The following is a 9,060-nucleotide window of genomic DNA, read 5'->3' as shown; positions in this document are numbered from 1 at the left end:
TATTTTTAGTAGAGATGGAGTTTCACCGTATTAGCCAGGATGGTCTCTATCTCCTCACCTCGTGATCCGCCCGCCTCGGCCTCCCAAAGTGTCGGGATTACAGGCTTGAGTCACCGTGCCCGGCCCCTAAACCGGTATCTAACAAATCAGTGTAAGTCAAGGGGTTCATCTACAGAGTCAGTCATCTTCACCATGACACCCACAACGCACACATTGCTGCTGGCATTCCTCCACTCAGAATGTACAATTAGACGCTCAGCACTCTATTGGATCAGGCTGCTATTTCACCATTTGAAGAACCTTCAAAAAGATCTTTAGAGGCAGGGCATGGTGGCTCGCACCTGTAATCCCAGCACTTTGGAAGGCTGAGGCAGGCAGATTACTTGAGGCCAGGAGTATGAGACCAGTCTGGCCAACACGGTGAAACCCTGTCTCTACTAAAAATACAAAAATTAGCCAGGTGTGGTGATGTACACCTGTAGTCCTAGCCACTTGGGAGGCTGAGGCACAAGAATTGTTTGAACCTGAAAGGTGGAGGTTGCAGTGAGCCGAGGTTGTGCCAGTGACACTACACTCCAATCTGGGTGACATGGCGAGACTCCCTCTAAAAAAAAAAAAAATCCATAGAAACTTCAGAAGGATCCTTCCACTAGGGCAGAAGGGATCAGAGAGTGAGAATCTTCACCCCTACCACTCATGCCTTTCTGAAGGCTCAGTCTGGCCACACTGCAAGGGGACAGTGAGCCAGTTTTGGCCTGGGGCTTCTTGCTGCTGCCAAATTAACAACTCCAGCCCTTGGGTTTAGCCACCTGCTGCTGCTAAAAATGATGATGAGAGTGACGGAGAGGTGTTTTAGTTCCCATTTTAGAGATCAGAAAATCAAGGCCCAGAGAAGCTAAGTAGCCTTGGAGATACGAGCCACAGTCTCTCCACTTGAGTTACCATCTTGAAACATCAAGGATAAGTCAACTTTATCAACAGTTTCAGGCCTGTGAGAAATGGGCTTGGTTTATCTTGAAGATTGTAAACAAATAAAAAAATAGACTATTCCATTACTTATGAGAAATGTGAGTCATTCTGCCAGGAATTGAAAGTACAGCTGCCCATAAAAAAGTTATGCCAGTGTCCAGACTCTTCAGGTCCCTGCGTGTGACAAATCACTCAATGAGAGTTCCCCTTTTATTTCTCTTTGTGCTCAGTAGGATGTTGAAATTTCTGGAAAAGACAATGGAAATCAGGGGCAGGAAGAGAGCAGTGTGGGGTGCTAAACAGACTCAGATCTCAGCAACCTTCCTGCCCACTGCCATCTCTGCACAGACACCTCGACCCCCACGCACAGGTGGAGCAGCATTTCCTAGTTCTTTCCAGAGGCTTCCTTTTGCCTGCCCTCCAGCCACATCGCCTGAGATTGACAACGCCCTACAGCAAGACGGAAACTTCCCTTCACAGCACCACCTTGTGATTCTGGAGCAACAAAGTTGAGACTTCTGAATTTAGCACTCTTCTGCTCCCCTACTGTTTCACGTATACCTGTGTCATCTTTCTTGTTTCATTGTAAACATACTTATAAAATTCCCATTTTCTTTATTTAGAAATAGAACTACAACTAGATGGTTAAACAATTTAAACAGTACAAAATGGTCCATGGGGAAAAGTGAATTTCACACTGTCCTCCAAACCTTCATTTCCTTTTATGGAGATAATTATTGTTTCTAATGTTTTGAATATTCTTTCAGAGATATTTTATTCTTATATAAGCATACGTGTATGTGTGTCCTTCCCTCATTTTCCCCCCACGAATACTAGCAGACTGTTTTGCACCTTGGTTAGCTCATTTAACACATCTTGGAGACTGTTCTGTATCAGAACATATAGAGCTGCTTGATCCTTTTCATGACTGCTACAGCGCCATTGAATGTATGGATCATCAGTGCTCTAACTAGCGCCTTAGTGATGGGCATTTAGGGATCACAAACTTCATAAGGGCAGAAACAATATCTTACCCATTCTCTGTTTCTGATATGGTTTGGATGTGTGGTGCTGCCCAAATCACATGTCAAGGTAATCCCCAGTGTCAGAGGTGGAGCCTGGTGGAGGTGATTGGATCCTTCATGAATGGGTGAGCACCATCCCTTTGGTGCTGTTCTTGTGATAGAGTTCTCATGAGATCTGGTTTTTTAAAAGTGTGTGGCACCTCTGCACTCTCTTGGTCCTACTCCTGCCATGTAAGATGCCTGCCCTTGCTTTGCCTTCTGCCATGAATAAAAGCTCTCTGAGGCTTCCCCAGAAGCAGATGCCACTATGCTTCCTATACAGCCTGTGGAACTGTGAGCCAATTAAACCTCTTTTCTTTATAAATTATCCAGTCTTCGGTATTTCTTTATAACAGTGTGAGGATGAGCTAATACAGTTTCCTACATGTAACCTAAGGCAAAGATTTGCACAAAGGGATGAGCCAGATTGCTTAGTAATTAAAATGCAAATACAAACCACAAGCATATCCATTCATGAATTGGGGGACAGCTTTTATTTGATTCTGAGTTCTGATAGCTGCTGCTTTGCTTCGTTAAAAATGTGCTAGTTCTCATTCAACTTCCTATCAGTCACACCACCAACCAACATGTACAATATGTACTACTTGCCAGGTTGGAAGGAAACTTACGGATGCAAGAAATGTCCCTCCCTTCTAGGAAATGATAATCTGCTTTGGGAGAGAAGGCAGGTACTTTTTGGCAAAAGTGACACAATAAAATAATTTTAAAAAAAGATGGATTTTTTTTTTTCTTTTTTGAGATAGAGTCTCGCTCTGTCACCCAGGCTGGAGTGCAGTGGCGTGATATTGGCTCACTGCAATCTCTGTCTCCCCGGTTCAAGCGATTCTCCTGCCTCAGCCTCCTGAGTAGCTGGGACTACAGGTGCATGTCACCACACCAGGCTAATTTTTTGTATTTTTAGTAGAGATGGGGTTTCACTGTGTTAGCCAGGATGGTCTCCATCTCCTGACCTCATGATCTGCCTGCCTAGGCCTCCCAAAGTGCTGGGATTACAGGCGTGAGCCACTGAACCGAGCGAAAAGATAATTTTTAAAAAAGGTATTAGGATAATCGGGCCCTCCCACAAGAAAGTAAAGTTAGAAGCCCACCTCAGACCATGCATACCAGCACAAAAATGCCAAATGGCTTAAAGATATAAACGTTAAAACAAGACTAGAAAGGCATTAAAAGAACATATAGAAAATACAGCACCAGCAAAAATTTCCCTACGCAAGGTGTAAAAGCCAGAAGTCATAAAGGAAAAGGTTGATAAATTAGAATAGATAAAAATGTAAAGCTTTTGTATAATATAAGACACAAAGAATGCATTTAAAGACATACAATGAAGGTTAGGAAGATGAAGATATTTTGGAGATGAGTGCCGGTTACACATCAGTATTAATGTACTTAATGTTACTGAACTGTACACTTAAGATGATGAAAATGGTAACTTTTATGTTATGCATATTTTATCACATAAAAAAAGACATGAAACGAATCAGGGGAAAACGTTTGCTACATAACTAAGAACAAAGGCCCTTAATAAAATCTGTAAAACTACACATACTTTTAGGAATGAATCAACAAAGAATTTCTACGAATTATAAAAAAGCGACAATCCAACTAAAAAATGAATAAGGGATATGAGCAAGTGTTGTACAGAAGAAATAAAAATAGACAACAAAGTTATGAAAAAATATTCAATCTCCTTAGTAACTGCACAAAATAAACTAAAACAATGAGACGCTACCCCTAAGATTAATACATGTTAAAGAAAAATGGTTGGTGAGGGTGTGGGGAAGTGGGCACTTTCACCTACTTTTGGAAATATAAATTGGTGCAACCTTATAGGGAGAGCAATTTCACAACATTTTTCAAAGACTTAAATGCACAACCCTACGGCAGAACGATTTATTCCTCTTCTAGGAGTTTTTTTCTTTCAAAAACAGTCATGTGGATGAAAAACACATGTTCATTACTGCACAGTGTGTAACAGTCGAACACTGGAAACTGTAATACTCACTTTTCCTTCAATAGGGGAATGGTTAAATAAATTTTGCAAGCTATCTGATAGATACTCAGCATGAGCTAAAGTTAGGGTCCAGTTAGAGATGGAAACCACACCAGGAATTTGAAAGGGAAAATGGAATAGGAAGAATTATTAACTAGTGAAAGGAGGCTAACTGCTAAAGGTACAAGAGCACTCAAGCTGTCTGCAGTCAGCAAGCCCCAGCTGGTGAGCAGGAAGCTGCCCGCTGGGAGGCTGCCAAAGTTCCCTGAAGGTGAGCACCACTGGGTGTTGTTCTACAAGCTGCTGGCAGTCATGGCGTTAAGAGCAGGAAGAAAAGCACCAGAATCCGGAAGAGAAACCCAGTCCTTTGCTAGGCCTTGCACCGTCCCTCTGGTGCCCTCTACTGACGAAGCCTAAAATTGTGCCACCTGGCAAAGGAGATCTTTTTATGGGATGTAGCTCGGTGTCACCAAACAGAACAGGGTGGACTTGGAGCTCAGATGCGACACAATGATTGATACTGGCACAGTATACTTACCCTACTTTTGTAAACAAAATGGTATATGTGATGTCTTTCTTTCTCTCTATATATGTAAAACAATATTTGTTCCTAGTTATTATGTATTTATGTCTTTACTCTGCATGCCAGGAGCTAAGTATTTTGCATGTATTAACTCATTTCGTTCTCATAATAACCTTCACATGCAGGAATCACTATAGCTACTTTATGAATGAGTCGAGGAAGGCACTGAGACGTTAAGTAACTTGCCCAAGGTCATGCAGCTGGTAAGTGGCGGAGCAAGAATTACTATGGCTTTATAAGCCTAGAAAAAAGTCTGAAAGAATAAAAATGTCAACAGTGGGGACCTCAAGGAGGCATTGAAGAGGCCATGAGAGAGGTTTTCACTTTGTAAAAAATCAGTCCTTCAAATAAATAAATACAGTGAGGCTTCCCCAGAAGCAGATGTCACTATGCTTCCTGTACAGCCTGTGAAACTGTGAGCCAGTTAAACCTCTTCTCTTTATAAATTATCCAGTCTTCGGTATTTCTTTATAACAGTGTGAGGATGAGCTAATACAGTTTCCTACACTGCAACCTAAGGCAATGCTTTGCACAAAGGGATGAACCAGATTGCTTAGTAATTAAAACGCAAATACAAACCACAAGCATATCCACTCATGAATTGGGGGACTGCTTTGTGTGTATGGATAAGGTATTTTTTTAAAAGAATTATTTTTCAAAGAAGACAATAAACTAGTTAATACATGACAACTCACAGTGCCAGGCAGTGAGAAACAAGTGTCTGATAAACAGTGGAGAATGTGAGCACTCTCTGCAGTGGGTGGGAGGAGATGGGGAGGGCATTCTCTGGGGAGTGGCAGTGGCTGGAGCAAAGGTTTGGAGGAGGTAAGTCATGTACTCTGAGCTTTCGGTTTCTGTTTCACCTTGTGTCTGAGCTGGTCTGAAGTCGGGTTGTTCAGACTGAGCTTCCTGCCTGCCCGTACCCCTCCAACAGCTTCAGAAGAAGGTGACTGGTGGCTGCCTGAGGAATACCAGTGGGCAAGAGAATGAGCATTTCTGGAGCATCTGCTGTCTGTGAGATTAAGCACTACGTATATTGCTTTACTCACTCCCCACAGCAACCTTACCAAGCAGTTCTTTTCCACATGAAAAGATGGAGGCTGAGTGAAACAAAAGGAGTTGTTTAGATTCCTCAGTAAGTGAGAGGCAGAGCTGGGATTTGAATCCAGATCTGTCTGATATTGAAGTCTAGGCGGGTTCCACCTCTCCAGACTGCTTTCCAGGGAGTAAAGGACAGATCCTTTACCTTAGCTGGCTGCTTCTAGAAGTCTGACCCTGCTGGCTCAAAACGACTTTAGTTCCTTGCCCAGAGGCTGTGGACTGCAGGTCAAGACATCAGTAGAAGGAGGGCCCAGCTAGAGCGGCTGACACTGGCTTCTACTCACCGTCATTTCTCCTTCCTTCCAGGAGCAACCCCTGGGTGCGTCCACTTTCTGGGCACGTGAGGTTGGGCCTCGGCAGCCTGAGCCCTTGAGTTGGTCACTTGAACCTTGGGAATATTGAGGTAAGTCTGGAATTTCCAGAGGAGGTTTGGGGGAAAGAGAAGTGGTGAACACTATTACTGTGCCCTGTCTAGACACCAGTGGGCCGAGTGGAGCAGATGCCAGTTGGGACCTACCTGCCCTCTCTTTGGTTATTAATCCATTAATCCATTATCGTTCCCTGTACACTGGTATGAGTGGAAGGGGGAAATATTTAACCAAGTTTTTGAGACCTGTACTCTGAGCTAAAATGCATTGTCTTCCTGTAGGGCGGGACCCCACAACTGTGGAGGAGCTGCAGGGGATACTGGGGAGTATGCAGACATTATGCACTAAACAAAAATGGCTCACATAGTGAAAAGTTATTCTTTTTTTTTTTTTTGAGAGGCGGTCTGCTCTATCGCCCAGCCAGAAGTGCAGTGGCGAGATCTCAGCTCACTGCAATCTCCGCCTCCTGGGTTTGAGTAATTCTCCCACCTCAGCTTCCCGAGTAGCTGGGACAACAGGTGTATGCCACCGTGCCTGGCTAATTTTTGTATTTTTAGTAGAGAGGGGGTTTCACCGTGTTAGCCAGGATGGTTTCGATTTCCTGACCTCATGATCCGCCCGCCTCGGCTTCCCAAAGTGCTGGGATTACAGGCGTGAGCCACCGCACCTGGCCAGTTATTCTTTATGATTCCCTTACCCTTTTTTTTTTTTTTTTGAGATGGAGTTTTGCTGTTGTTGCCCAGGCTGGAGTGCAATGGCAGGATCTCGGCTCACCGCAACCTCTGCTTCCCAGGTTAAAGCAATTCTGCTTCAATCTCCTGAGTGGCTGGGATTACAGGCATGCACCACCATGCCTGGCTAATTTTGGATTTTTAGTAGAGATGGGGTTTCTCCATGTTGGTCAGGCTGGTCTCAAACTCCAGACCTCGGGTGATCTGCCCACCTCGGCCTCCCAAAGTGCTGGAATTACAGGTGTGAGCCACCGCACCAGCCATTTTTTTTTTTCTTTTCTTCTTTTTTTTTTTTTTTTTTGAGATGGTGTCTTGCCCTGCCGCCCAGGCTGCAGTGCAGTGGCACGATCTTGGCTCACTGCAACCTCCGTCTCCTGGGTTCAAGCGATTCTCCTGCCTCAAACTCCTGAGTAGCTGGAATCACAGGTGCATGCCACCACACCCAGCTAATTTTTTGTATTTTTAGTAGAGACGGGGTTTCACCATGATGGCCAAGCTGGTTTGGAACTCCTGATCTCAAGTGATCCACCCTACTTGGCCTCCCAAAGTGCTAGGATTACAAGCATGAGCCACCATGCTTGGCCAGGGCTAACATATCTTATCATGTCTCAAAACATGCTAATTTCCCTTTTTGACAAAAGAGTAAGCAATAGTATCTAGCTGGAATTTAGTAACGGTGTTACATTCTTATTTTATTTATTTTTTACAGTTCCTCTTTTGTAGCAAATGCAGTGCTTTTCCATTTGTGGTAGTGATATAAAATGTTCGTTTAAAAAACTTTGTTCATGTAAATTTTTATATCAGTAAAGAGAGCCAATTAAAAATACAGGAAATTAAAGAACCAGTAATAAGGAATATGACAAACATTGTCAAAGTCATTTAGGAATGACTGAAGTGGGCAATGTGGTGACATTTGTGTTGAAGGCCAGGATGCCCTGAGAGACAGCATCTGAGGTGCCCAGTGCTGATTCAACTATGGAAGCTCAGACTGTTTAGGGAAAGTTCTAAAACGAGCCCTGGTTAGCAATCAGTGATTTCAGTATAATATAAAGGAACTCTTTTTAATCTGAGTCTGTGCTTTAATCTGCACATGTGCTTTTCCGTCTGGGAACATTGGGAAGGGAATGGAGCAGACTATAAATGATTGGCCGGAAGTCAGTGATTTCCTAGTTGGCGCAAGGAATAGGTATTACCAGATACTCCTGACTGAGAAAGAGGAGGAGACGGCAGCATTCATTCAGCAGTGGGAGATCTCACTACTCCCCACTTCCCAGTTCCTCTCCCTGTGGTACCATTTTGAACATTTAAAGCTGTCTCTTCTGCTATTTAATTCTTTTTTTTTTTTGACAGAGCCTCACTCTGTCGCATAGCCTGGAATGCAATGGTGCCATCTCGGCTCACTGCAACCTCTGCCTCCCGGGTTCAAGTGATTCTCGTGTCTCAGCCTCCTGAGTAGCTGGGATTACAGGCACCCACCTCCATGCCTGGTTAATTTTTTTCATATTTTTAATAGAGATGGGGATCTCACCATGTTGGCCAGGCTGGTCTCAAACTTCTGGCCCCAAGTGATCTACCCACCTTGGCCTCCCAAAGTGCTGGGATTATAGGCCTGAGCCACCACGCCTGGTTAATTTCACATTTTTAGATAATGTGACCACATAATAAAAATTTATGCATTTTTATGTAATGTGTCTACTATATGAAAGCAATATACTTATGCTTTTATTTCTCAGTTAAGTTCCTAATTATTATAAATTTACTCTGCATGCCAGGAGCTGTTCTAAGAATTTGCATGTATTAACTCATTTGATTCTCATAATAACCTTCACATGCAGGAATTATTATTATTATTTTTATTATACTTTCAGTTCTAGGGTACATGTGCACAAACTACAGGTTTGTTACATATGTATACATGTATCATGTTGGTGTGCTGCACCCATTAACTCATCATTTACATTAGGTATATCTCCTAATGCTATCCCTCCCTCCTCCCTCCACACCACAACAGGCCCTGGTGTGCGATGTTCCCTATCCTGTGTCCAAGTGTTCTCATTGTTCAATTCCCACCTATGAGTGAGAACATGCAGTGTTTGGTTTTCTGTCCTTGCGATAGTTTGCTGAGAATGATGGTGTCCAGCTTCATCCATGTCCCTACAAAGGACATGAACTCATCCTTTTTTATGGCTGCATAGTATTTCATGGTGTATATGTGCCATGCTTTCTTAATCCA

The 9,060-nt window shown here is 43.3% G+C and overlaps 2 protein-coding genes across 3 annotated transcripts in view; both read left to right on the top strand.

Annotated features, from left to right (window-relative positions):
* CASP10 (caspase 10, apoptosis-related cysteine peptidase) overlaps nt 1–1,684 on the top strand; it is a 48,996-nt gene extending 47,312 nt beyond the window's left edge. For both annotated transcript variants that reach the window (XM_011974507.1, XM_011974503.1), the window contains one exon: nt 1,203–1,684. In XM_011974507.1, coding sequence (XP_011829897.1) covers nt 1,203–1,482 — 280 coding nt within the window. In that variant the 3' untranslated portion in view covers nt 1,483–1,684. The remainder of the gene's footprint in view (nt 1–1,202) is intronic.
* A 3,777-nt stretch (nt 1,685–5,461) lies between these two features.
* CASP8 (caspase 8, apoptosis-related cysteine peptidase) overlaps nt 5,462–9,060 on the top strand; it is a 75,920-nt gene continuing 72,321 nt past the window's right edge. The window contains exons 1-2 of the mRNA XM_011974502.1: nt 5,462–5,641; nt 6,035–6,131. The gene's annotated coding sequence lies outside the window, so the exon portion shown is untranslated. The remainder of the gene's footprint in view (nt 5,642–6,034; nt 6,132–9,060) is intronic.

The sequence above is a fragment of the Mandrillus leucophaeus genome, unplaced genomic scaffold (assembly GCF_000951045.1).
Source record: "Mandrillus leucophaeus isolate KB7577 unplaced genomic scaffold, Mleu.le_1.0 Scaffold146, whole genome shotgun sequence".
Lineage (NCBI taxonomy): Eukaryota > Metazoa > Chordata > Mammalia > Primates > Cercopithecidae > Mandrillus > Mandrillus leucophaeus.
Note: the sequence above shows the minus strand (reverse complement) of the source record. Positions and strands in the feature narration are given on the sequence as shown.